Below are 26,995 nucleotides of genomic sequence, written 5' to 3' on the forward strand. Positions count from 1 at the left end.
TATACTGTACTATCCGGTCCCTGGTCATTAGTAGTATACTATATACTGTACTAGCTGGTCCCTGGTCATTAGTAGTATACTATATACTGTACTAGCCGGGCCCTGGTCAAAAGTAGTATACTATATACTGTACTAGACCGTCCCTGGTCATTAGTAGTATACTATATAAGGAATAGGGGCCATTTCAGACACAACCTGTCTGGCTCTTTGAAGAGCTTTTTCATGGTTTCAAGACAGCCTAGTGACCAAGGCAATAACTCACAGCAGGTAATGAAACGTACACAAACAAAACAGACATGAGTTCCACCAATCACAGAAGGACTTCCTAAAAACACACCACTTCGATACAGCTACGACCAGAAGTGACTTTTGTAGCTGGTTAGGAGAGCATTCTCGCTAACCCTAAGCCTTTTCCTAACCTTAACCTCATTCTCCTAACCAGCATCTTTAATTATCCTAACCTGCAATGTTAATTCTCCTAACCTGCTGTGTAAATTCTCCTAACCTGCGATGAAAAAGTCAATTCCAGTTATTGATCGAACTGATGTGTTTTTAGGGAATCTCATCTGCTAGAATGCGTACAGGGTTCTCTGAAACATGATGACGACAGAGAGGGATTTCAGTCATGTACTGCACACACCACAACCAAGGACAGTGGAATGTTTTGGGTTTGTTTTGTGTTGTAGGAAATAGTAGTGTAGAATGTGTAGTGGATTAACACCCACAACTCTATTTGGGGGCCATAAATAGTTGGATATCGGACAGTTACTTTCCTAATGTAATGATAATAATAAGCAATTTCACAACTCTAAGACAGGGTTATTTTAAAGTGGATGTATTTATTAACCAATAAATATAATTCCAGTATAAAAACATGCTCTTCAAACAGAACAGATAAATAAAACATGTCAAATGAGGATAAACAAATCCCACTTCCCTTATATGGGGGATTGGAAATGATGCAGACAATTACATTACTTAATTTTTAAAACACATAAAAACACATAAATAAAAAAACACATAAAAAATAACACTGCAATATTAAACTGTTCTAAAATGATGTAATAAAAAATACTAAACATCTACTACATTGTCCCGTGTAGCTCAGTTGGTAGAGCATGGCGCTTGCAACGCCAGGATTGTGGGTTCGTTTCCCACGGGGGGCCAGTACAAAAAAAAAAAAGTATGAATGTATGTACTTGTAAGTCGCTCTGGATAAGAGCGTCTACTAAATGACGTAAATGTAAATGTAAATGTACTTCTCTTCACGCAGTAATACACCTTTTATCAAATCATTAAACATCTATTATAAATATAGTTCACAGTATATTGTATTGTAAACGGCACACATTGTACAGCATACAGTCTCTAACCTTCACAACTCTGTCTGTCTGTCTGTCTGTCTGTCTGTCTGTCTGTCTGTCTGTCTGTCTGTCTGTCTGTCTGTCTTTCTTTCTTTCTATCTATCTATCTATCTATCTATCTATCTATCTATCTATCTATCTATCTATCTATCTACCTACCTATCTATCTATCTATCTATCTATCTATCTATCTATCTATCTATATATGTCTGTTCATAACTTCCTGTATATTTCTTTCATCCTCAATCCATTTAAAATCTTATTTTTTATTTCCTCCCCATACCCATATCCATCCTTTATTATTAATATTATCATTTAACCCTTATTTTACCAGGTAAGTTGACTGAGAACATTACACATTTATTTATTTATTTTTTCACCTTTATTTAACCAGGTTGGCAAGTTGAGAACAAGTTCTCAATTACAATTGCGACCTGGCCAAGATAAAGCAAAGAAGTTCGACACATACAACAACACAGAGTTACACATGGAGTAAAACAAACATACAGTCAATAAAACAGTAGAAAAATAAGTCTATGTACAATGTGAGCAAATGAGGTGAGATAAGGGAGGTAAATGGCAAAAAGGCCATGGTGGCGAAGTAAATACAATATAGCAAGTAAAACACTGGAATGGTAGATTTGCAGTGGAAGAATGTGCAAAGTAGAAATAGAAATAATGGGGTGCAAAGGAGCAAAATAAATAAATACAGTAGGGAAAGAGGTAGATGTTGGTGCTAAATTATAGATGGGCTATGTACAGGTGCAGTGATCTGTGAGCTGCTCTGACAGCTGGTGCTTCAAGCTAGTGAGGGAGATAAGTGTTTCCAGTTTCAGAGATTTTTGTAGTTCGTTCCAGTCATTGGCAGCAGAGAACTGGAAGGAGAGGCGGCCGATACATACCCAAAGTCAATCAAACCCAGAGAATATGAATAATTGGTTCAATCTTGCCTCATTATGGAAAATCCCGGTCAGTCCTGTTTTGTGAATTAGCTTCATTACTCAATGAGTATCTCCTACTCTGAAATGGTCAAATCCAGTCTTTTTTTTCTCTGCTCTTCGTCTTCTCGGTTTACAGTACATTGTGCTTCATCCTCCTCATGAAATTCTTTAGTTTGAGCCTCAGGTCACAATGCTTTGATGGAGACCTGGAGTACAGGAGAGTAGGGGGAAATAAACAGAGTAGAGAGAGAGAGAGAGAGAGAGAGAGAGAGAGAGAGAGAGAGAGAGAGAGAGAGAGAGAGAGAGAGAGAGAGAGAGAGAGTTACAATTTAGTAATTGAACAGACTACTGAACCTAAATAGGAAGCTGTACTAGCTGCATAATACGATCAACATAAGGAAACTGTCACCTAAAGTAATATCATCACAGTACAAGAATACAATAGATTTAGTGATACAGAAAGGGAGAGAGCAGAGAGAGAGAGAGAGTGAGAGAGAGAAGAGAGCAGAGAGAGAGCAGAGAGAGAGCAGAGAGAGAGCAGAGAGCAGAGAGAGAGCAGAGACAGAGCAGAGAGAGAGCAGAGAGCAGAGAGAGAGCAGAGAGAGAGCAGAGAGAGAGCAGAGAGAGAGCAGAGAGAGAGCAGAGAGCAGAGGGAGAGCAGAGAGCAGAGAGAGAGCAGAGAGCAGAGAGAGAGCAGAGAGAGAGCAGAGAGAGAGCAGAGAGCAGAGAGAGAGAGAAAGCAGAGCGCAGCAAAAGAGAGGGTGATACCAAAGAGACAGAACAAAATGAGAGGAAGAGCAGGGAGCAGAGGAAGGTTTCTCCAGGTTTCTAAATCAGTCTATCAATCCATCCACCTTTGCCTGGGGTACTCACCATGTGTTCTGTGTAGTGGTCTGTGTCTGTCTGTTAGCTTCCTCCTCCTCTTCCTCCTCCTCTTCCTGTTGTGTGTCTAGTATCTGGTCCCAGATCTCAGTGTTAACCCACAGCGACCCCGACACGGTGAGGCTGGGCTCGGTGCAGGTGATCCAACGGCACAGGGGGCAGCATACTGTCAGTAGGCCGCTCTGGAGCCTGGACATCGCTTGCAAGCACAGCCCACAGAATGTGTGCTTACAGTGGAGCATCCGAGGGATCTTCTCCCTACGAGAGTAGGGCTGGAGGCAGACGCAGCACTCCATGTCCTCGCTCATCAGACCCATGGCTGGATGGCTGGGGTGTGGATGGATGGATGGATGGACAGATGGATGGATATACGGCTGGAGCACAGAGGAACTCTGGACAGAGAGTCAGTGTCTAGGCAGGAAGACGTGGGGTTTAAACGCTGGTCTGAGGTCAGTGTTCCCCTTGTGAATTCTAAACGTCCTGGTTTGGATTTGATGAGGATGAGCTGATCCTAGATCTGTACTTAGGAGCGTAGGTCAGGAAGCTGCAAAAGACATATAGATGTTAAATTAAATTAGATTACTTCATCACTGGCACTATGTAAACATATCTAATGTAATAACATATCTTAAATCAACAGCTTGTCAGGTTTTTCTGAAGACATGAAGAACAAAAAAATCTTGAAAAATATCACACATTTATAACATCCAGTTATCAGATATAGACAAACCTTTTCACTTTTATCATTATCAATGAGAGGCAATATTTTACTTACATGTTCTGGAAGATTTTCAGCACAGCGACCAACTATCCGACGATTAAACTTTGTGTGTGAGAGAGAAGAGTGTGTGTGCTCTTATTTTAAGCTTTGGGGGAGGAGACTAAATGGTGTTATTTTCCCAGAAAGGGCGGTCTCTCACCTGCTCTACTCTCAGGTGAGGCAGGAAAGTTCCATGGAACGAGTTAAACACTTCTAGGTCACTTCTATAGCATAGTAGGTCACTTCAGGAGAATTGCCAGGGCCGTGTATTGACATTTACAGGGCAGGTGTTCATGTCTACAAAGGGTACGTACACTGAGTGTACCAAACATTAAGAACACCTGCTCTTTTCTTTTTACAAAAGGTGTTCCTAATGTTTGGTTCACTCAGTGTACGTCCAGTTTATGATGGATCAATCTTCTTTGTGGGGGAATTTTCAAAAGAGAGGGGGTAGCATTCGTAGAACCCTCTCTATGGACTTGTAGAACCCTTTCTGTGGACTTACCCTTTCTGTGGACTTGTAGAACCCTTTCTGTGGACTTGTAGAACCCTCTCTGTGGACTTGTAGAACCCTCTCTGTGGACTTGTAGAACCCTCTCTGTGGACTTGTAGAACCCTCTCTGTGGACTTGTAGAACCCTGTCTGTGTACTTGTAGAACCCTCTCTGTGGACTTGTAGAACCCTCTCTGTGGACTTGTAGAACCCTCTCTGTGGACTTGTAGAACCCTCTCTGTGGAATTGTAGAACCCTCTCTGTGGACTTGTAGAACCCTCTCTGTGGACTTGTAGAACCCTTTCTGTGGACTTGTAGAACCCTCTCTGTGGACTTGTAGAACCCTCTCTGTGGAATTGTAGAACCCTTTCTGTGGACTTATAGAACCCTCTCTGTGGACTTGTAGAACCCTCTCTGTGTACGTTCCTGGTTATTGTAGTATTTATGTACAGAATCATTTCAGTGGAAGCTATAACTCTTATAGATTAGAGACAGTGACACAGTTCAATGGAAGAAGTTGTTGAACCTCTCCTTAACCCTTTAATGACTCACTTATCTTACAGTATATGGTATAGCTGTATATTGTGGATGACGTTTGTTATAGTTCATATGGATCCCAGGACTCCATGGAAATGTCAGGTGTTAATGAGTGAGTGGGCTGTCCAGTAGTTTTACCATAGAAATCTGATGACTTGATGGATGAATGAAACACCAATCAGGAGAGTTTCAAGCTGCTGTGTTGTTATTGTTTTAAAGTCACGTGTTTCTAATCCAATCAAGTCACAAGTTCAGTGGAAACCTTGTAAACAACCTCCTAACCAGTCAATTAGAAAACAGTCTCCCTGTTGAAACTTGGAAATAAACCGGATTGATCAGGAAATCACAATTTGTGACGGCTCTACTATTTGTTCAACTGGAAATTCCAGGTGATTCACGCCTGTCTATTCACAATGTCAGTTAAGAGCCACACACACAAAGTAAAAAGAACCACCAAACATTTGTTCCTTAAAATCGTCACATAATTAAGCAGGAAATGTGGGTGTATCTCCCAAATGAATTCCTATCATTAAAGGGCCAGAACAAGAGACTGAAAGAGCTTTGTCAAAGTCTTCTGATAGTTTCTAATTGTTATTTTTCTGCTTCCTGAAGTAATGAGTAAGCTGCACACTAAAACAACGTGAGCTAAATGACAGTAAATGATGAGTAATTCTGCTAGCCAGGGACGGTAACCAGCTCTACCGTCAGCCCTGTTTGGTAACACAGGGACTTTGTTCCAAATGGAACCCTATTCCCTATATAGTGCACTACTTTGAAGGCAAAGGCTCTGGTCAAAAGGAGTGCACTACATATGGAATAGGGTAGCAATTGGGACACACTCAGGGACAACAGAGCTACCTACTTCTCTGACAGACACCTCAAGGCTACAATCATCAAGAAAGGTTTCAAGAAAATAAACCAAAAAGGAGCCATAAAATATACATATTATATTTTTCTCATTAGGGCCTATATAGACTGTTGTCTCCTCACTAGGGTCTATATAGACTGTCTCCTCATTAGGGTCTATATAGACTGTTGTCTCCTCATTATGGTCTATATAGACTGTTGTCTCCTCAATAGGGTCTATATAGACTGTTATCTCCTCAATAGCGTCTATATTGACTGTTGTCTCCTCATTATGGCCTATATAGACTGTTGTCTCCTCATTAGGGTCTATATAGACTGTTGTCTCCTCATTAGGGTCTATATAGACTGTTGTCTCCTCATTAGGGTCTATATAGACTGTTGTCTCCTCATTAGGGTCTTTATAGACTGTTGTCTCCTCATTATGGCCTATATAGACTGTTGTCTCCTCATTAGGGTCTATATAGACTGTTGTCTCCTCATTATGGTCTATATAGACTGATGTCTCCTCATTAGGGTCTATATAGACTGTTGTCTCCTCATTAGGGTCTATATAGACTGTTGTCTCCTCATTATGGTCTATATAGACTGTTGTCTCCTCACTAGGACCTATATAGACTGTTGTCTCCTCATTAGGGTCTATATAGACTGTTGTCTCCTCATTAGGGTCTATATAGACTGTTGTCTCCTCATTAGGGTCTATATAGACTGTTGTCTCCTCATTAGGGTCTATATAGACTGTTGTCTCCTCATTAGGGTCTATATAGACTGTTGTCTCCTCATTAGGGTCTATATAGACTGTTATCTCACTAGGGTCTATGCAGTGCTTTCAGAAAGTACTCAGTCCTCTTCAGTTTCCACATTTTGTTACGCTACAGTTTTTTTCTAAAATGGATGAAATGTTTTTCATCAATCTACACATTATACCAAATAATGACAAAGTGAAAACAGGTTATTAGATTTTCTTTGCAAAAGAAAAATTAAATACCTTATTTAAATAACTATTCAGACTGTTTGCTATGAGAATTTAAATTTAACTCAGGTGCATTCTGTTTCCATTGATCATCCTAGAGATGTTTCTACAACTTGAATGGAGTCCACCTGTGGTAAATTCAATTGATTAGACATGATTTGGAAAGGCACAAATGTGACTATATATTTTTTATTTTTTATTTACCAGTCAACTAAACACAACTGTGGGAATCAATGAAGTTGACATTTTTATTTAATTTATTTTATTTCACCTTATTATTTAACCTTATTATTTAACTTTATTTATTTATTTAGCTCTTTCAGAACATCAGCTATCTGGATTTGGGTGAAGGAGAAATGGGGGAGGCTTGGGTGAGTTGCTGTGGAGGGTGGAGGGCTGTTGACCGGAGTAGGGTTATCCAGGTGGAAATCATGGCCAGCCGTAGAAAAATGCTTTTTGAAATTCTCAGTTATAGTGGATTTATCGGTGGTGACAGTGTTTCCTAGCCTCAGTGCAGTAGACAGCTGGGAGGAGGTGCTCTTATTCTCCATGGACTTTACAGTGTCCTAGAACTTTTTGGAGTTAGAGCTACAGGATGCAAATCTCTGCTTGAAAAAGCTAGCCTTAGCTTTCCTAACTGCCTGTGTATATTTGTTCCTGACTTCCCTGAAAAGTAGCATATCACGGGGGCTATTCGATGCTAATGCAGACCGCCACAGGATGTTTTTGTGCTGGTCAAGGGCAGTCAGGTCTGGAGAGAACCAAGGGCTATATCTGTTCCTGGTTCAAACATTTTTGAAAGGGGCATGCTTATTTAAGATGGTGAGGTAGGCACTTTTAAAGAATAACCAGGCATCCTCTACTGACGGGATGTCAATAATCTTCCAGGATACCCGGGCCAGGTCGATTAGAAATACCTGCTCGCTGAAGTGTTTTAGGGAGCATTGGACAGTGATGAGGGGTAGTCGTTTGACCGCAGACCCATTACGGATGCAGGCAATGAGGCAGTGATTGCTGAGATCTTGGTTGAAAACAGCAGAGATGTATTTGGAGGGCAAGTTGGTTAGGATGATATCTATGAGGGAGCCCGTGTTTACGCATTTGGGGTTGTACCTAGTGGGTTCATTGATCCTTTGTGTGAGATAGAGGGCATTAAGCTTCGATTGTAGGATGGCCGGGGTGTTAAGCATGACACAGTTTAGGTCACCTAGCAGCACGAGCTCTGAAGATAGATGTGGGGCAATCAGTTCACATATGGTGTCCAGGGCACAGCTGGGGGCAGAGGGTGGTCTATAGCAAGCGGCAACAGGAAGTGACTTGTTTCTGGAAAGGTGGATTTTTAAAAATAGAAGCTTGAATTGTTTGTGTACAGACCTGGATAGTAAGACAGAACTCTGCAGGCTAACTCCACCCCCTTTGGCAGATCTATCTTGTCGGAAAATTATATAGTTAGGGATGGAAATTTCAGGGGTTTTGGTGGTCTTCCTAAGCCAGGATTCAGACACGGCTTTACCTCTACATCACCAGAGGAACAGAGGAGGAGTTGGATAAGGGTACGGCTAAAGGTTATCAGGACTGGTCGTCTAGTGCGTTCGGAACAGAGAGTAAAAGGAGACGGTTTCTGGGCACGATAGAATAGATTCAATGCATAATGTACAGACAGAGGTATGGTAGGATGTGAGTACATTGGAGGTAAACCAAGGCATTGAGTAATGATGAGGAGAGATATTGTCTCTAGAGACGTTTAAACCAGGGGATGTCACCGGATATGTGGGAGGTGGAACTAAATGGTTGGTTAAGGCATATTGAGCAGGGCTAGAAGCTCTACAGTGAAATACGACAGTAATCACTAACCAGGACAGTAATGGACAAGGCATATTGATATTAGGGAGAGGCATGCGTAGCCGGGTGATCAATAAGGGTCCAGTGAGAGGCGATTCAGACAGCTAGCAGGCCGGGAATAGCAAGCTAGCAGAAGGGCCTTGGAGGGACGTCTCGACGGAGGAAAGTCCGTTTTAGCCTCCCCGTGCGGTGACGTCGATTGACCAGTCGTGATGGATTAGTAGGGTTCCGAGTAGCAGAGGGTTCCAAGTCCAATTGTCAAAATAGGTATAATGGCCCAAGAAATTGTCCGGTGGATCTATACAGCTAACAGTCCAATATGCTCCAGACAGCTAGCGGGCCGCGGAGAGCAGTTAGCGGGCTTCAGATGGGCATTCAGGAGACGTCGCGATGTAGAGGCCAGTTGAGTACCCCCTCGAGCAGATTACGTCGTAGTCCAGTCGTGAAGGGTCGGCGGGGTTCCGTGCCACATACCTGCAGTAGAAGGGGTCCGGGTATTGTAGCCCAGGAGTGGCTGATGGGCCTGCTTAGCTAGCTGGGAGATAGGGCCTAGCATGGGCTAACTCCAGGCACATTTTTTTATTTTAACTTTATTTAACTAGGCAAGTCAGTTAAGAACAAATTCTTATTTTCAATGATGGCCTCGGAATAGTGGGTTAACTGCCTTGTTCAAGAGCAGAACGACAGATTTGTACCTTGTCAGCTCGGGATTTCGAACTTGCAACCTTTCGGTTACTAGCCCAACACTCTAACCACTAGGCTAGGCTACCCTGTCGCTTGCTTCGGGACCGACGTTAGCCATGAGTAGTCACTCGGATGGCAGCTAGCTATCTGCGATGGTCCAGAGCTTGCAGTAGGAATCCAAGTTTGTGGAGAGAAAATAGGTCCGGTATGCTCTGGTTTGAGTCGCGTTGTACAAACTGGCGAGAGCTTTTCGAGCTAAAGGTTAGCTAGTAGCTAGTGAGCTGGCTAGATTCTGTTGGGGGATTCTGGTTCCGAGATAAATTAAAATACCTTAGAAAAAACAGATCCACATCACATTAGGTGAGGCGGGTTGCAGGAGAGTATTTCGAAGTTTATGTTTAGAAAAAAATATAAAAAAGAAAAGTGAAGTAAAGATATAAAAATACATATACATGGGACACGACAAGACGAAGGACAAAGACGTCTGACTGCTACGCCATCTTGGATATCAATATAATGGTCCCACAGTTGACAGGCCACGTCAGAGCAAAGGAATTGTCCGTAGATCTCCTAGACAGGATTGTGTCGAAGCACAGATCTGGGGAAGGGTACCAAAACATTTCTGCAGCATTGAAGGTCCCCAAGAACACAGTGGCCTCCATCATTCTTAAATGGAAGAAGTTTGGAACCACCAAGACTCTTCCTAGAGCTGGCCACCAGGCCAAACTGAGCAATCGGGGGGGAAGGACCTTGGTCAGGGAGGTGACCAAGAACCCAATGGTCACTGACAGAGCTCTAGAGTTCCTCTGTGGATATGGGAGAACCTTCCAGAAGGACAACCATCTCTGCAGCACTCCACCAAATCAGGCCTTTATGGTAGAACGGAAAGACAGAAGCCCCTCCTCAGTAAAAAGGCACATTACAGACCTCTTGGAGTTTGCCAAAAGGCACCTAAAGGACTCTCAGACCATGAGAAACAAGATTCTCTGGTCTGGTAAAATCAAGATTGAACTCTTTGACCTGAATGCAAAGCGTCATGCCCTACGGTGAAGTATGATGGTGGCAGCATCATGCTGTTGGGATGTTTTTCAGCAGCAGGGAGTGGGAGAGTAGTCAGGATCAAGGGAAACATGAACGGAGAAAAGTACAGAGAGATCTTTGATGAAAACCTGGTCCAGAGCGATCAGGACCTCAGACCGGGGTGAAGGTTCACCTTCTAACAGGACACGGACCATAAGCACACAGTCAAGACAACACAGGTTTGGCTTTGGGACAAGTCTCTGAATGTCCTTGAGTGGCCCAGACAAGAGCCTGGATTGAACCCGATCGAACATCTCTGGAGAGACCTGGAAACAGCTGTGCAGCAACATTCCTTATCCAACCTGACAGAGCTGAAGAGGATCTGCAGAGAAGAATGGAGAAACTCCCCCAAATACAGGTGTGCCAAGTTTGTAGAGTCCTCGCCAAGAACACTCGAGGCTGTAATTGCAGCCAAAGGTACTACAACAAAGTAGTGATCAAAGGCTCTGAATACTTATGTAAATGTGATATTTACGGTTTTTATTTTTAATAAATTTGCTAAAATTTAGAAAATCATGTTTTTACTTTGTTATTATGGGGTATTGTGTGTACATGGGTGAGCATACTATATATAATCTATTTTAGAATAAGGCTGTAACGTAACAAAATGTGGAAAAAGTCAAGTGGTCTGAATTCTTTCTGAACGCACTCTATAGACTGTCTCCTCACTAGGGTCTATATAGACTGTCTCCTCATTAGGGTCTATATAGACTGTTGTCTCCTCATTAGGGTCTATATAGACTGTCTCCTCACTATGGTCTATATAGACTGTTGTCTCCTCATTATGGCCTATATAGACTGTCTCCTCATTAGGGTCTATATAGACTGTTGTCTCCTCACTATGGTCTATATAGACTGTTGTCTCCTCATTATGGCCTATATAGACTGTTGTCTCCTCATTAGGGTCTATATAGACTGTTGTCTCCTCATTAGGGTCTATATAGACTGTTGTCTCCTCATTAGGGTCTATACAGACTGTTGTCTCCTCATTATGGTCTATATAGACTGTTGTCTCCTCACTATGGTCTATATAGACTGTTGTCTCCTCATTATGGCCTATATAGACTGTTGTCTCTTCATTAGGGTCTATATAGACTGTCTCCTCACTATGGTCTATATAGACTGTTGTCTCCTCATTATGGCCTATATAGACTGTTGTCTCTTCATTAGGGTCTATATAGACTGTCTCCTCACTATGGTCTCTATAGACTGTTGTCTCCTCATTAGGGTCTATACAGACTGTTGTCTCCTCATTAGGGTCTATATAGACTGTTGTCTCCTCATGTCGCCGTCTGTCTGAAATAGCATGCTATTCCCTGTACAGTATACTGTAATATACTATTCAGTCCCAGGACAAAAGTAGTATACTGTATACTGTACTAGCAGGGCCCTGGTCATTAGTAGTATACTATATACTGTACTATCTGGGCCCTGGTCGTTAGTAGTATAGTATATACTGCACTAGCCGGTCCCTGGTCATTAGTAGTATACTATATACTGTACTATCTGGGCCCTGGTCATTAGTAGTATACTATATACTGTACTATCTGTCCCTGGTCATTAGTAGTATACTATATAAGGAATAGGGGCCATTTCAGACACAACCTGTCTGTCTATTTGAAGAGCTTTTTCATGGTTTCAAGACAGCCTAGTGACCAATGCAATAACTCACAGCATGTAATGAAACGTACACAAACAAAACAGACATGAGTTCCACCAAACACAGGAAGTTTGACATGGTATTTGGAGACAGGGAGATCATTCTTGCTAACCTGAAGCCTTTTCCTAACCTTAACCTCATTCTCCTAACCAGCAACATTAATTCTCCTAACCAGCAACATTAATTCTCCTAACCTGCAACATTAATCCTCCCAACCTGCTGCGTAAATTCTCCTATCCTGCGATGAACAAGTCAATTCCAGTTATAGATCGAACTGATGTGTTTTTAGGGAATCTCATATGCTAGAATGCGTACAGGGTTCTCTGAAACATGATGACGACAGAGAGGGATTTCAGTCATGTACTGCACACACCACAACCAAGGACAGTGGAATGTTTTGGGTTTGTTTTGTGTTGTAGGAAATAGTAGGGTAGAATGTGTAGTGGATTAACACCCACAACTCTATTTGGGGGCCATAAATAGTTGGATATCGGACAGTTACTTTCCTAATGTAATGATAATAATAAGCAATTTCACAACTCTAAGACAGGGTTATTTTAAAGTGGATGTATTTATTAACCAATAAATATAATTCCAGTATAAAAACATGCTCTTCAAACAGAACAGATAAATAAAACATGTCAAATGAGGATAAACAAATCCCACTTCCCTTATATGGGGGATTGGAAATGATGCAGACAATTACATTACTTTTTTTTTTTAAAAACAAAAAAACACATAAATATAAAACACATAAAAAATAACACTGCAATATTAAACTGTTCTAAAATGATGTAATAAAAAATACTAAACATCTACTTCTCTTCACGCAGTAATACACCTTTTATCAAATCATTAAACATCTATTATAAATATAGTTCACAGTATATTGTATTGTAAACGGCACACATTGTACAGCATACAGTCTCTAACTTTCACCCCTCTATCTGTCTGTCTGTCTGTCTGTCCATAACTTCCTTCCTTCCTTCCATAACTTCCTTCCTTAACTTCCTTCCTTCCATAACTTCCTTCCTTCCATAACTTCCTTCCTTCCATAACTTCCTTCCTTCTTTCCTTCCTTAACTTCCTTCCTTCCATAACTTCCTTCTTTCCTTCCATAACTTCCATAACTTCCTTCTTTCCTTCCATAACTTCCTTCTTTCCTTCCTTTCTTCCTTCCTTCAATAACTTACTTCCGTCCTTCCTTCCATAACTTCCTTCCTTCCATAACTTCCTTGATCTTTCTTTCATCCTTCCTTTATTATTGATATTATTATTTAACCCTTATTTTACCAGGTAAGTTGACTGAGAACATTACACATACCCAAAGTCAATCAAACCCAAAGCATATTAATAATTGGTTCAATCTTGCTTCATTATGGAAAATCACCAGTCGGTCCTGTTTGGTGAATTATCTTCATTACTCAATGAGTATCTCCTACTCTGAAATGGTCAAATGCAGTCTTCTTCTTCTCTACTCTTCCTCTTCTAGGTTTACAGTACATTGTGCTTCATCCTCCTCAGGAAATTATGTAGTTTGATCCTCAGGCCACAATGCTTTGATGGAGACCTGGAGGACAGGAGAGTAGGGGGAAATAAACAGAGTAGAGAGAGAGAGAGAGAGTAGAGAGAGAGAGAGAGAGAGAGAAAGAGAAAGAGAGAGAATTACAATTTAGTAATTGAACAGACTTCTGAACCTAAAAAGGGAGCTGTACTAGCTGCATAATACGATCAACGTAAGGAAACTGTGACCTAAAGTAATACCATCACAGTACAATAATACAACTGATGAAGAAAGAAATCAAGACCAACAGATATAGTGATACAGAAAGGGAGAGAGCAGAGAGAAAGAGAGAACAAGTGAGATACGAGAGAGAGTGATAGCAGAGAGAGAGAAAACTTGAGAGAGAGCAGAGTGCAGCAATAGAGAGAGTGATGGCAGAGAGTGATGGCAGAGAGTGTTAGCAGAGAGAGAGCAACAGAGACAGAACAAAATGAGAGGAAGAGCAGGGAGCAAAGAAAGGGTTTCTCCAGGTTTCTAAATCAGTCTATCAATCCATCCACCTTTGCCTGGTGTACTCACCATGTGTACTGTGTAGTGGTCTGTGTCTGTCTGTTAGCTTCCTCCTCCTCTTCCTGTTGTGTGTCTAGTATCTGGTCCCAGATCTCAGTGTTAACCCACAGCGACCCCGACAGGGTGAGGCTGGGCTCGGTGCAGGTGATCCAACGGCACAGGGGGCAGCATACTGTCAGTAGGCCGCTCTGGAGCCTGGACATCGCCTGCAAGCACAGCCCACAGAATGTGTGCTTACAGTGGAGCATCCGAGGGATCTTCTCCCTACGAGAGTAGGGCTGGAGGCAGACGCAGCACTCCATGTCCTCGCTCATCAGACCCATGGCTGGATGGATATACGGCTGGAGCACAGAGGAACTCTGGACAGAGAGTCAGTGTCTAGGCAGGAAGACGTGGGGTTTAAACGCTGGTCTGAGGTCAGTGTTCCCCTTGTGAATTCTAAACGTCCTGGTTTGGATTTGATGAGGATGAGCTGATCCTAGATCTGTGCTTAGGAGCGTAGGTCAGGAATCTGCAAAAGACATTAAGATGTTCAATTAAATTAGATGACTTCATCACTGGCACTATGTAAACATATCTAATGTAATAACATATCTTAAATCAACAGGCTGTCAGGTTCTTCTGAAAAGACATGAAGAACAAAAATATCTTGAAAAATATCACACATTTATAACATCCATAGTTATCAGATATAGACAGACCTTTTCACTTTTATCATTATCAATGAGAGGCAATATTTTACTTACAGGTTCTGGAATATTTTCAGCACAGCGACCAACTATCCAACAACTAAACTTTGTGTGTGAGAGAGAAGAGTGTGTGTGCTCTTATTTTAAGCTTTGGGGGAGGAGACTCAATGGTGTTATTTTCCCAGAAAGGGCGGTCTCTCACCTCCTCTACTCTCAGGTGAGGCAGGAAAGTACCATGGAACGAGTTAAACACTTCAAGGTCACTTCTATAGCATAGTAGGTCCCTTCAGGAGAATTGCCAGGGCCGTGTATTGACATTTACAGGGCAGGTGTTCATATCTACAAAGGGTACGTACACTGAGTGTACAAAACATTAAGAACACCTGCTCTTTTCTTTTTACAAAAGGTGTTCCTAATGTTTGGTTCACTCAGTGTACGTCCAGTTTATGATGGATCAATCTTCTTTGTGGGGGAATTTTCAAAAGAGAGCGGGTAGCATTTGTAGAACCCTTTCTGTGGACTTACCCTTTCTGTGGACTTGTAGAACCCGTTCTGTGGACTTGTAGAACCCTATCTGTGGACTTGTAGAACCCTCTCTGTGGACTTGTAGAACCCTCTCTGCGGAAATGTAGAACCCTCTCTGCGGAAATGTAGAACCCTTTCTGTGGACTTGTAGAACCCTTTCTGTGGACTTACCCTTTCTGTGGACTTGTAGAACCCTATCTGTGGACTTGTAGAACCCTCTCTGCGGAAATGTAGAACCCTCTCTGTGGACTTGTAGAACCCTATCTGTGGACTCGCCCTTTCTGCGGACTTGTAGAACCCTATCTGTGGAATTGTAGAACCCTTTCTGTGGACTTACCCTTTGTGGACTTTTAGAACCCTATCTGTGGACTTGTAGAACCCTCTCTGTTGACTTGTAGAACCCTATCTGTGGACTTGTAGAACCCTTTCTGTGGACTTGTAGAACCCTTTCTGTGGACTTGTAGAACCCTTTCTGTGGACTTGTAGAACCCTTTCTGTGGACTTGTAGAACCCTTTCTGTGGACTTGTAGAACTCTTTCTGTGGACTTGTAGAACCCTTTCTGTGGACTTGTGGAACCCTCTCTGTGGACTTGTAGAACCCTCTCTGTGTACGTGCCTGGTTATTGTAGTGTTTATGTACAGAAATGTGACGGCTCTACTATTTGTTGAACTGGAAATTCCAGGTGATTCACGCCTGTCTATTCACAATGTCAGCTAAGAGCCACACACACACAACAGACACACAAACAAACACAAAGTAAAAAGAACCACCAAACATTTGTTCTTTAAAATTGTCACTTAATTAAGCAGGAAATGTGGATGTATCTCACAAATGAATTCCTATCATTAAAGGGCCAGAACAAGAGACTGAAAGAGCTTTGTCAAAGTCTTCTGATAGTTTCTAATTGTTATTTTTCTGCTTCCTGAAGTAATGAGTAAGCTGCACACTAAAACAACGTGAGCTAAATGACAGTAAATTATGAGTAATTCTGCTAGCCAGGGACGGTAACCAGCTCTACCGTCAGCCCTGTTTGGTAACACAGGGACTTTGTTCCAAATGGAACCCTTTTCCCTACATAGTGCACTACTTTAAAGGCAAAGGCTCTGGTCAAAAGGAGTGCACTACATATGGAATAGGGTAGCAATTGGGACACACTCAGGGACAACAGAGCTGCCTATTTCTCTGACAGACACCTCAAGGCTACAATCATCAAGAAAGGTTTCAAGAAAATAAACCAAAAAGGAGCCATAAAAAATACATATTATATTTTTCTCATTATGGTCTATATAGACTGTTGTCTCCTCATTATGGTCTATATAGACTGTTGTCTCCTCATTAGGGTCTATATAGACTGTTGTCTCCTCATTAGGGTCTATATAGACTGTTGTCTCCTCATTATAGTCTATATAGACTGTTGTCTCCTCACTAGGGTCTATATAGACTGTTGTCTCCTCATTAGGGTCTATATAGACTGTTGTCTCCTCATTAGGGTCTATATAGACTGTTGTCTCCTCATTAGGGTCTATATAGACTGTTGTCTCCTCATTAGGGTCTATATAGACTGTTGTCTCCTCATTAGGGTCTATATAGACTGTTGTCTACTCATTATGGTCTATATAGACTGTTGTCTCCTCATTAGGGTCTATATAGACTGTTGTCTCCTCATTATGGTCTATATAGACTGTTGTCTCCTCATTATGGTCTATATAGACTGTTGTCTCCTCATTATAGTCTATATAGACTGTTGTCTCCTCATTATGGTCTATATAGACTGTTGTCTTCTCATTAGGGTCTATATAGACTGTTGTCTTCTCATTAGGGCCTATATAGACTGTTGTCTCCTCATTAGGGTCTATATTGACTGTTGTCTCCTCATTATAGTCTATATAGACTGTTGTCTCCTCATTAGGGTCTATATAGACTGTTGTCTCCTCACTAGGGTCTATATAGACTGTTGTCTCCTCATTAGGGTCTATATAGACTGTTGTCTCCTCATTAGGGCCTATATAGACTGTTGTCTCCTCATTATGGTCTATATAGACTGTTGTCTCCTCATTATGGTCTATATAGACTGTTGTCTCCTCATTATGGTCTATATAGACTGTTGTCTCCTCATTATAGTCTATATAGACTGTTGTCTCCTCATTATGGTCTATATAGACTGTTGTCTCCTCATTATGGTCTATATAGATTGTTGTCTCCTCATTATGGTCTATATAGACTGTTGTCTCCTCATTATGGTCTATATAGACTGTTGTCTCCTCACTAGGGTCTATATAGACTGTTGTCTCCTCATTATGGTCTATATAGATTGTTGTCTCCTCACTAGGGTCTATATAGACTGTTGTCTCCTCATTATGGTCTATATAGACTGTTGTCTCCTCATTATGGTCTATATAGACTGTTTTCTCCTCATTATGGTCTATATAGACTGTTGTCTCCTCACTAGGGTCTATATAGACTGTTGTCTCCTCATTATGGTCTATATAGACTGTTGTCTCCTCACTAGGGTCTATATAGACTGTTGTGTTGTTGCTATACTAGTCAGCTAAGTCCATTGGATGTTTAAACATATTGGTCTATAAATCCCTGTATAACCACAGTTAGGGAGACTCACGAAGCCGAACTGAACTGATTGGCTCATGGGTTGACTGACTGACAACAAACACAACCCAAGACGTGTCAACTCATGTCGCCGTCTGTCTGAAATGGCATGCTATTCCCTGTACAGTATAATGTACTATTCAGTCCCTGGTCAAAAGTAGTATACTATATACTGTACTATCCGGTACCTGGTCATTAGTAGTATAATATATACTGTACTATTCGGTCCCTGGTCACTAGTAGTATACTATATACTGTACTATTCAGTCCCTGGTCAAAAGTAGTATGCTATATACTGTACTATCCGGTACCTGGTCATTAGTAGTATAATATATACTGCACTATTCAGTCCCTGGTCATTACTGTACTATCTGGGCCCTGGTCAAAAGTAGTATACTATATACTGTACTAGATGGACCCTGGTCAAAAGTAGTATACTATAAAAAGTACTAGTCGGGCCCTGGTCAAAAGTAGTATACTATATACTGTACTACACGTTCCCTGGTCACTAGTAGTATACTAATACTGTACTATCCGATCCCAGGTCATTAGTAGTATACTATATAATGTACTATCCGATCCCTGGTCATTAGTAGTATACTATGTACTGTACTAGACGGGCCCTGGTCACTAGTAGTATACTATATACTGTACTATCCGGTCCCAGGTCATTAGTAGCATACTATATACTGTACTAGCTGGTCCCTGGTCATTAATAGTATACTATATACTGTACTAGCCGGTCCCTGGTCACTAGTAGTATACTATATACTGTACTAGATGGGTCCTGGTCGTTAGTAGTATACTATATACTGTACTCTCTGTCCCCGGTCATTAGTAGTATACTATATACTGTACTTTCTGTCCCTGGTCATTAGTAGTATATTATATAAGGAATAGGGGCCATTTCAGACACAACCTGTCTGTCTATTTGAAGAGCTTTTTCATGGTTTCAAGACAGCCTAGTGACCAATGCAATAACTCACAGCATGTAATGAAACGTACACAAACAAAACAGACATGAGTTCCACCAATCACAGAAGGACTTCCTAAAAACACACCACTTCGATACAGCTACGACCAGAAGTGACTTTTGTAGCTGGTTAGGAGAGCATTCTCGCTAACCCTAACCTTTTCCTAACCTTAACCTCATTCTCCTAACCAGCAACATTAATTCTCCTAACCTGCTGTGTAAATTCTCCTAACCTGCGATGAAAAAGTCAATTCCAGTTATAGATCGAACTGATGTGTTTTTAGGGAATCTCATATGCTAGAATGCGTACAGGGTTCTCTGAAACATGATGACGACAGAGAGGGATTTCAGTCATGTACTGCACACACCACAACCAAGGACAGTGGAATGTTTTGGGTTTGTTTTGTGTTGTAGGAAATAGTAGGGTAGAATGTGTAGTGGATTAACACCCACAACTCTATTTTTGGGCCATAAATAGTTGGATATCGGACAGTTACTTTCCTAATGTAATGATAATAATAATCAATTTCACAACTCTAAGACAGGGTTATTTTAAAGTGGATGTATTTATTAACCAATAAATATAATTCCAGTATAAAAAACATGCTCTTCAAACAGAACAGATAAATATAACATGTCAAATGAGGATAAACAAATCCCACTTCCCTTATATGGGGGATTGGAAATGATGTAGACAATTACATAACTTTTTTTTTTTAAACAACATAAAAACACATAAATAAAAAACACATAAAAAACAACACTCTGCAATATTAAACTGTTCTAAAATGATGTAATAAAAAATACTAAACATCTACTTCTCTTCACGCAGTAATACACCTTTTATGAAATCATTAAACATCTATTATAAATATAGTTCACAGTATATTGTATTGTAAACGACACACATTGTACAGCATACAGTCTCTAACCTTCACCCCTCTATCTGTCTGTCCGTCCGTCCATAACTTACTTCCTTCCTTCCATAACTTACTTCCTTCCTTCCATAACTTCCTTCTTTCCATAACTTCCTTCCTTCCTTCCATAACTTCCTTCCTTCCATAACTTCCTTACTTCCTTCCATAACTTCCTTAACTTCCTTCCTTCCACAACTTCCTTCCTTCTTTCCTTCCTTAACTTCCTTCCTTCCATAACTTCCTTCCTTCCTTCCATAACTTCCTTCCTTCCATAACTTCCTTCCTTCCATAACTTCCTTCCTTCCTTCTTTCCTTCCTTCCTTCCATAACTTCCTTATTTCCTTCCATAACTTCCTTCCATAACTTCCTTCCTTCCTTCCTTCCAAAACTTCCTTCCTTCCTTCCAAAACTTCCTTCCTTCCTTCCGTTCTTCCATAACTTCCTTCTTTCCTTCCTTCCTTCAATAACTTACTTCCGTCCTTCCTTCCATAACTTCCTTCCTTCCATAACTTCCTTGATCTTTCTTTCATCCTCAATCCATTTAAAATCGTATTTTTTATTCCCTCCCCCTATCCGTCCTTTATTATTAATATTATTATTTAACCCTTATTTTACCAGGTAAGTTGACTGAGAACATTACACATATCCAAAGTCAATCAAACCCAAAGCATATTAATAATTGGTTCAATCTTGCTTCATTATGGAAAATCACCGGTCGGTCCTGTTTGGTGAATTATCTTCATTACTCAATGAGTATCTCCTACTCTGAAATGGTCAAATACAGTCTTCTTCTTCTCTGCTCTTCCTCTTCTCGGTTTACAGTACATTGTGCTTCATCCTCCTCAGGAAATTCTGTAGTTTGATCCTCAGGCCACAATGCTTTGATGGAGACCTGGAGGACAGGTGAGTAGGGGGAAAAAAAACAGAGTGTATAGAGAGAGCGAGAGAGCGAGAGAGCGAGAGAGCGAGAGAGCGAGAGAGCGAGAGAGCGAGAGAGCGAGAGAGCGAGAGAGCGAGAGAGCGAGAGAGAGAGAGAGAGAGAGAGAGAGAGACGGACGGACAAAATTACAATTTAGTAATTGAACAGACTTATGAACCTAAAAAGGGATCTGTACTAGCTGCATAATACGATCATAATACGATCAACGTAAGGAAACTGTCATCTAAAGTAATCCCATCACTGTTCAACAATACAACTGATGAAGAAAGAAATCAAGACCAACAGATATAGTGATACAGAAAGGGAGATAGAGAAAGGGAGAGAGAGAGAGAGAGAGAGAGAGCAAAAGAGTCAGAACAAAATGAGAGGAAGAGCAGGGAGCAGAGGAAGGTTTCTCCAGGTTTCTAAATCAGTCTATCAATCCATCCACCTTTGCCTGGGGTACTCACCATGTGTACTGTGTAGTGGTCTGTGTCTGTCTGTTAGCTCCCTTCCACTCTTCCTCCTCTTCTTCCTCCTCCTCTTCCTGTTGTGTGTCTAGTATCTGGTCCCAGATCTCAGTGTTAACCCACAGCGACCCCGACACGGTGAGGCTGGGCACGGTGCAGGTGATCCAACGGCACAGGGGGCAGCATACTGTCAGTAGGCCGCTCTGGAGCCTGGACATCGCCTGCAAGCACAGCCCACAGAATGTGTGCTTACAGTGGAGCATCCGAGGGATCTTCTCCCTACGAGAGTAGGGCTGGAGGCAGACGCAGCACTCCATGTCCTCGCTCATCAGACCCATGGCTGGATGGATATACGGCTGGAGCACAGAGGAACTCTGGACAGAGAGTCAGTGTCTAGGCAGGAAGACGTGGGGTTTAAACGCTGGTCTGAGGTCAGTGTTCCCCTTGTGAATTCTAAACGTCCTGGTTTGGATTTGATGAGGATGAGCTGATCCTAGATCTGTGCTTAGGAGCGTAGGTCAGGAATCTGCAAAAGGCATTATGATGTTCAATTAAATTAGATGACTTCATCACTGGCACTATGTAAACATATCTAATGTAATAACATATCTTAAATCAACAGGCTGTCAGATTTTTCTGAAAAGACATGAAGAAAAAAAATATCTTGAAAAATATCACACACATTTATAACATCCATAGTTATCAGATATAGACAAACCTTTTCACTTTTATCATTATCAATGAGAGGCAATATTTTACTTACAGGTTCTGGAATATTTTCAGCACAGCGACCAACTATCCAACAAATAAACTTTGTGTGTGAGAGAGAAGAGTGTGTGTGCTCTTATTTTAAGCTTTGGGGGAGGAGACTCAATGGTGTTATTTTCCCAGAAAGGGCGGTCTCTCACCTCCTCTACTCTCAGGTGAGGCAGGAAAGTACCATGGAATGAGTTAAACACTTCAAGGTCACTTCTATAGCATAGTAGGTCCCTTCAGGAGAATTGCCAGGGCCGTGTATTGACATTTACAGGGCAGGTGTTCATGTCTACAAAGGGCACGTACACTGAGTGTACAAAACATTAAGAACACCTGCTCTTTTCTTTTTACAAAAGGTGTTCCTAATGTTTGGTTCACTCAGTGTACGTCCAGTTTATGATGGATCAATCTTCTTTGTGGGGGTATTTTCACAAGAGAGGGGGTAGCATTTGTAGAACCCATTCTGTGTACTTGTAGAACCCTGTCTGTGGACTTGTAGAACCCTCTCTGTGGACCTGAAGAACCCTCTCTGTGGACTTGTAGAACCCTCTCTGTGGACTTGTAGAACCCTAACTGTGGACTTGTAGAACCCTCTCTGTGGACTTGTAGAACCCTGTCTGTGTACTTGTAGAACCCTCTCTGTGGACTTGTAGAACCCTTTCTGTGGACTTGTAGAACCCTTTCTGTGGACTTGTAGAACCCTCTCTGTGGACTTGTAGAACCCTCTCTGTGGACTTGTAGAACCCTCTCTGTGGACTTGCAGAACCCTCTCTGTGGAATTGTAGAACCCTCTCTGTGGACTTGTAGAACCCTCTCTGTGGACTTGTAGAACCCTTTCTGTGGACTTGTAGAACCCTCTCTGTGGACTTGTAGAACCCTCTCTGTGGAATTGTAGAACCCTTTCTGTGGACTTGTAGAACCCTTTCTGTGGAATTGTAGAACCCTTTCTGTGGACTTGTAGAACCCTCTCTGTGTACGTGCTTGGTTATTGTAGTATTTATGTACAGAATCATTTCAGTGGAAGCCATAACTCTTATAGATTAGAGACAGTGACAGTTCAATGGAAGAAGTTGTTGAACTTCTCCTTAACCCTTTAATGACTCACTTATCTTACAGTATATGGTATACCTGTATATTGTGGATGACGTTTGTTATAGTTCATATGGATCCCAGGACTCCATGGAAATGTCAGGTGTTAATGAGTGAGTGGGCTGTCCAGTAGTTTTACCATAGAAATCTGATGACTTGATGGATGAATGAAACACCAATCAGGAGAGTTTCAGGCTGCTGTGTTGTTATTGTTTTAAAGTTACGTGTTTCTAATCCAATCAAGTCACAAGTTCAGTGGAAACCTTGTAAACAACCTCCCAACCAGTCAATTAGAAAACAGTCTCCCTGTTGAAACTTGGAAATAAACCGGATTGATCAGGAAATCACAATTTGTGACGGCTCTACTATTTGTTCACCTGGAAATTCCAGGTGATTCACGCCTGTCTATTCACAATGTCAGTTAAGAGCCACACACACACAACAGACACACAAACAAACACAAAGTAAAAAGAACCAACAAACATTTGTTCTTTAAAATTGTCACTTAATTAAGCAGGAAATGTGGGTGTATCTCCCAAATGAATTCCTATCATTAAAGGGCTAGAACAAGAGACTGAAAGAGCTTTGTCAAAGTCTTCTGATAGTTTCTAATTGTTATTTTTCTGCTTCCTGAAGTAATGAGTAAGCTGCACACTAAAACAACGTGAGCTAAATGACAGTAAATGATGAGTAATTCTGCTAGCCAGGGACGGTAACCAGCTCTACCGTCAGCCCTGTTTGGTAACACAGGGACTTCGTTCCAAATGGAACCCTATTCCCTACATAGTGCACTACTTTAAAGGCAAAGGCTCTGGTCAAAAGGAGTGCACTACATATGGAATAGGGTAGCAATTGGGACAGACTCAGGGACAACAGAGCTGCCTATTTCTCTGACAGACACCTCAAGGCTACAATTATCAAGAAAAGTAAAATAAACCAAAAAGGAGCCATAAAATATACATATTAAACACAAAGTTTATATATATAGGGCTGTCGTCTCCTCACTAGGGTCTATATAGACTGTTGTCTCCTCATTAGGGCCTATATAGACTGTTGTCTCCTCGTTAGGGTCTATATAGACTGTTGTCTCCTCATTATGGTCTATATAGACTGTCGTCTCCTCATTAGGGTCTATATAGACTGTTATCTCCTCATTATGGTCTATTTAGACTGTTGTCTCCTCATTAGGGTCTATATAGACTGTTGTCTCCTCATTATGGTCTATATAGACTGTTGTCTCCTCATTAGGGTCTATATAGACTGTTGTCTCCTCATTAGGGTCTATATAGACTGTTGTCTTCTCATTAGGGTCTATATAGACTGTTGTCTCCTCATTATGGTCTATATAGACTGTCGTCTCCTCATTAGGGTCTATATAGACTGTCGTCTCCTCATTAGGGTCTATATAGACTGTCGTCTCCTCATTAGGGTCTATATAGACTGTTGTCTCCTCATTAGGGTCTATATAGACTGTTGTCTCCTCATTAGGGTCTATATAGACTGTTGTCTCCTCATTAGGGTCTATATAGACTGTTGTCTCCTCATTAGGGTTTATATAGACTGTTGTCTCCTCATTAGGGTCTATATAGACTGTTGTCTCCTCATTAGGGTCTATATAGACTGTTGTCTCCTCATTATGGTCTATATAGACTGTTGTCTCCTCATTATGGTCTATATAGACTGTTGTCTCCTCATTAGGGTCTATATAGACTCTTGTCTCCTCATTAGGGTCTATATAGACTGTTGTCTCCTCATTAGGGTCTATATAGACTGTTGTCTCCTCATTATGGTCTATATAGACTGTTGTCTCCTCATTAGGGTCTATATAGACTGTTGTCTCCTCATTATGGTCTATATAGACTGTTGTCTCCTCATTATGGTCTATATAGACTGTTGTCTCCTCATTAGGGTCTATATAGACTGTTGTCTCCTCATTAGGGTCTACATAGACTGTTGTCTCCTCATTAGGGTCTATATAGACTGTTGTCTCCTCATTAGGGTCTATATAGACTGTTGTCTCCTCATTAGGGTCTATATAGACTGTTGTCTCCTCATTATGGTCTTTATAGACTGTTGTCTCCTCATTAGGGTCTATATAGACTGTTGTCTCCTCATTAGGGTCTATATAGACTGTTGTCTCCTCATTAGGGTCTATATAGACTGTTGTCTCCTCATTATGGTCTATATAGACTGTTGTCTCCTCATTAGGGTCTATATAGACTGTTGTCTCCTCACTAGGGTCTATATAGACTGTTGTCTCCTCATTATGGTCTATATAGACTGTGTCGTGTCTTTGACTATGCCAGATTTATTGCTATGACATACTATTCTATAAAATTATTTCTCCGTAATTAATATTACCTGATTGAACTAATCATGTAAATATTAATTAACTAGAGAGGGACACCACAAAATAATATTTATAGAGCTGTTATCTTTCGAATAAACTCTTAAAGATTTTGTAATATTTTACTAAATAGCCGTCACATTAATCGTCATTATATTCAGTCTCATCTGAAAGTTGTAAGTCCTTGATTATCTGCAAGAATCCTGGCTAACAAGTTGAATCAGCAATACAAAATTGGGTTTAATTATTTATTTACTAAATGCCTAACCAATCACACAGAATCACACACATACAATTAGATCATAACTTGATCACAAATTACGTCATACAGAAAACGTCCCTAGCGGGCGGAATAGATATGACAGCTTGTTACACAAAGGGAATGGGCTGAGTCTTAGTGAAAGAGCGGGAGACTCGGAACACGGCAAAAGCTGTGCTCTCGTAAATCAGTATCTGATGCATTCTAAATTACCGCCCATTTGAGAAAGAAAATGCAATACATATTTACTCTGAGCTGCGCTTCAGTAGGTTGGTGGTAGATGGAAGAACGTATCGCCAACCCGAGTCCTCTGTCTTTTGGAGAATGTCTCTGGTTGTCACGGGATACTTTGTAGTAACGTTGTGTGTGGAAGACGGGATACTCGGACTGTCCTTCCTAACCTGCGTTTGTAGCAGCTGTTGCCAACTCAACGGCTAGGAGATATCACTTCTGTAGTGAACACGAGTTCAAAGTTCATACCATTCACAATCAAAATCCATGCTGATGTTGGCTTCATCTATAGTGATTATCTGAACCATTCTGACCCTGGATCGTCATCCTAGAGTACCCGGAACAGGAAGTTATTTTCTTGTCTCTGGCTTTATATAGTGGAGGGAGAGGGGTGTGTCTGAAAAGTCTATTACCCAGGTCTCTTCACAGGGGCGGGCCACTGTGAGCAGAGAAACTTATGAAAGCACAGATCTCTCATTTGGAAGCTAAAATTACATTTCATCTCTTCACAAATAATGTCATATTCAAACATTTGAATTAAACAACAATTCCATGTGAATCCAATATCTCTGACATTTAGACTTTGCACAGTAGGGTTTATGTCATTCAATCATTGATGAGAATGTGTCAGAGGGCAACCGAACTGACATAATATACCTTAAGTACCACCGCATATGTTCAGTTGGTCGAATTACCAGAATATAGTTCATTTCCCCCAACTTCTGTTGTTACCCAGAATCTCTATGTTAACCCATGGGTTTCCTTATGTCACATCAGTTATAGTAGGGAGAGAGAAAAAGGGGGAAAGAGGTATTTATGACTGTCATAAACCTACCCCCAACCCAACATCATGACAACTGTTGTCTCCTCATTAGGGTCTATATAGACTGTTGTCTCCTCATTAGGGTCTATATAGACTGTTGTCTCCTCATTAGGGTCTATATAGACTGTTGTCTCCTCACTGGGGTCTATATAGACTGTTGTCTCCTCATGATGGTCTATATAGACTGTTGTCTCCTCATTATGGTCTATATAGACTGTTGTCTCCTCATTATGGTCTAT

At 41.2% G+C, this 26,995-nt stretch overlaps 1 protein-coding gene across 1 annotated transcript; it reads right to left on the minus strand.

Moving 5' to 3' along the window:
- Positions 1 to 20,516: 20,516 nt before the first annotated feature.
- Positions 20,517 to 22,063, minus strand: LOC129834905 (E3 ubiquitin-protein ligase rnf168-like). The gene is made up of 3 exons (XM_055900279.1): positions 22,015 to 22,063; positions 21,252 to 21,777; positions 20,517 to 20,754 (listed from the first exon to the last, which is right to left on the minus strand). The coding sequence occupies exons 2-3, from the start codon at positions 21,587 to 21,589 to the stop codon at positions 20,679 to 20,681; spliced, it is 414 nt and encodes a 137-aa protein (XP_055756254.1). The 5' UTR covers positions 21,590 to 21,777; positions 22,015 to 22,063; the 3' UTR covers positions 20,517 to 20,678.
- Positions 22,064 to 26,995: the final 4,932 nt, after the last annotated feature.

The sequence above is a fragment of the Salvelinus fontinalis genome, chromosome 3, assembly GCF_029448725.1.
Source record: "Salvelinus fontinalis isolate EN_2023a chromosome 3, ASM2944872v1, whole genome shotgun sequence".
Classification (NCBI taxonomy): domain Eukaryota; kingdom Metazoa; phylum Chordata; class Actinopteri; order Salmoniformes; family Salmonidae; genus Salvelinus; species Salvelinus fontinalis.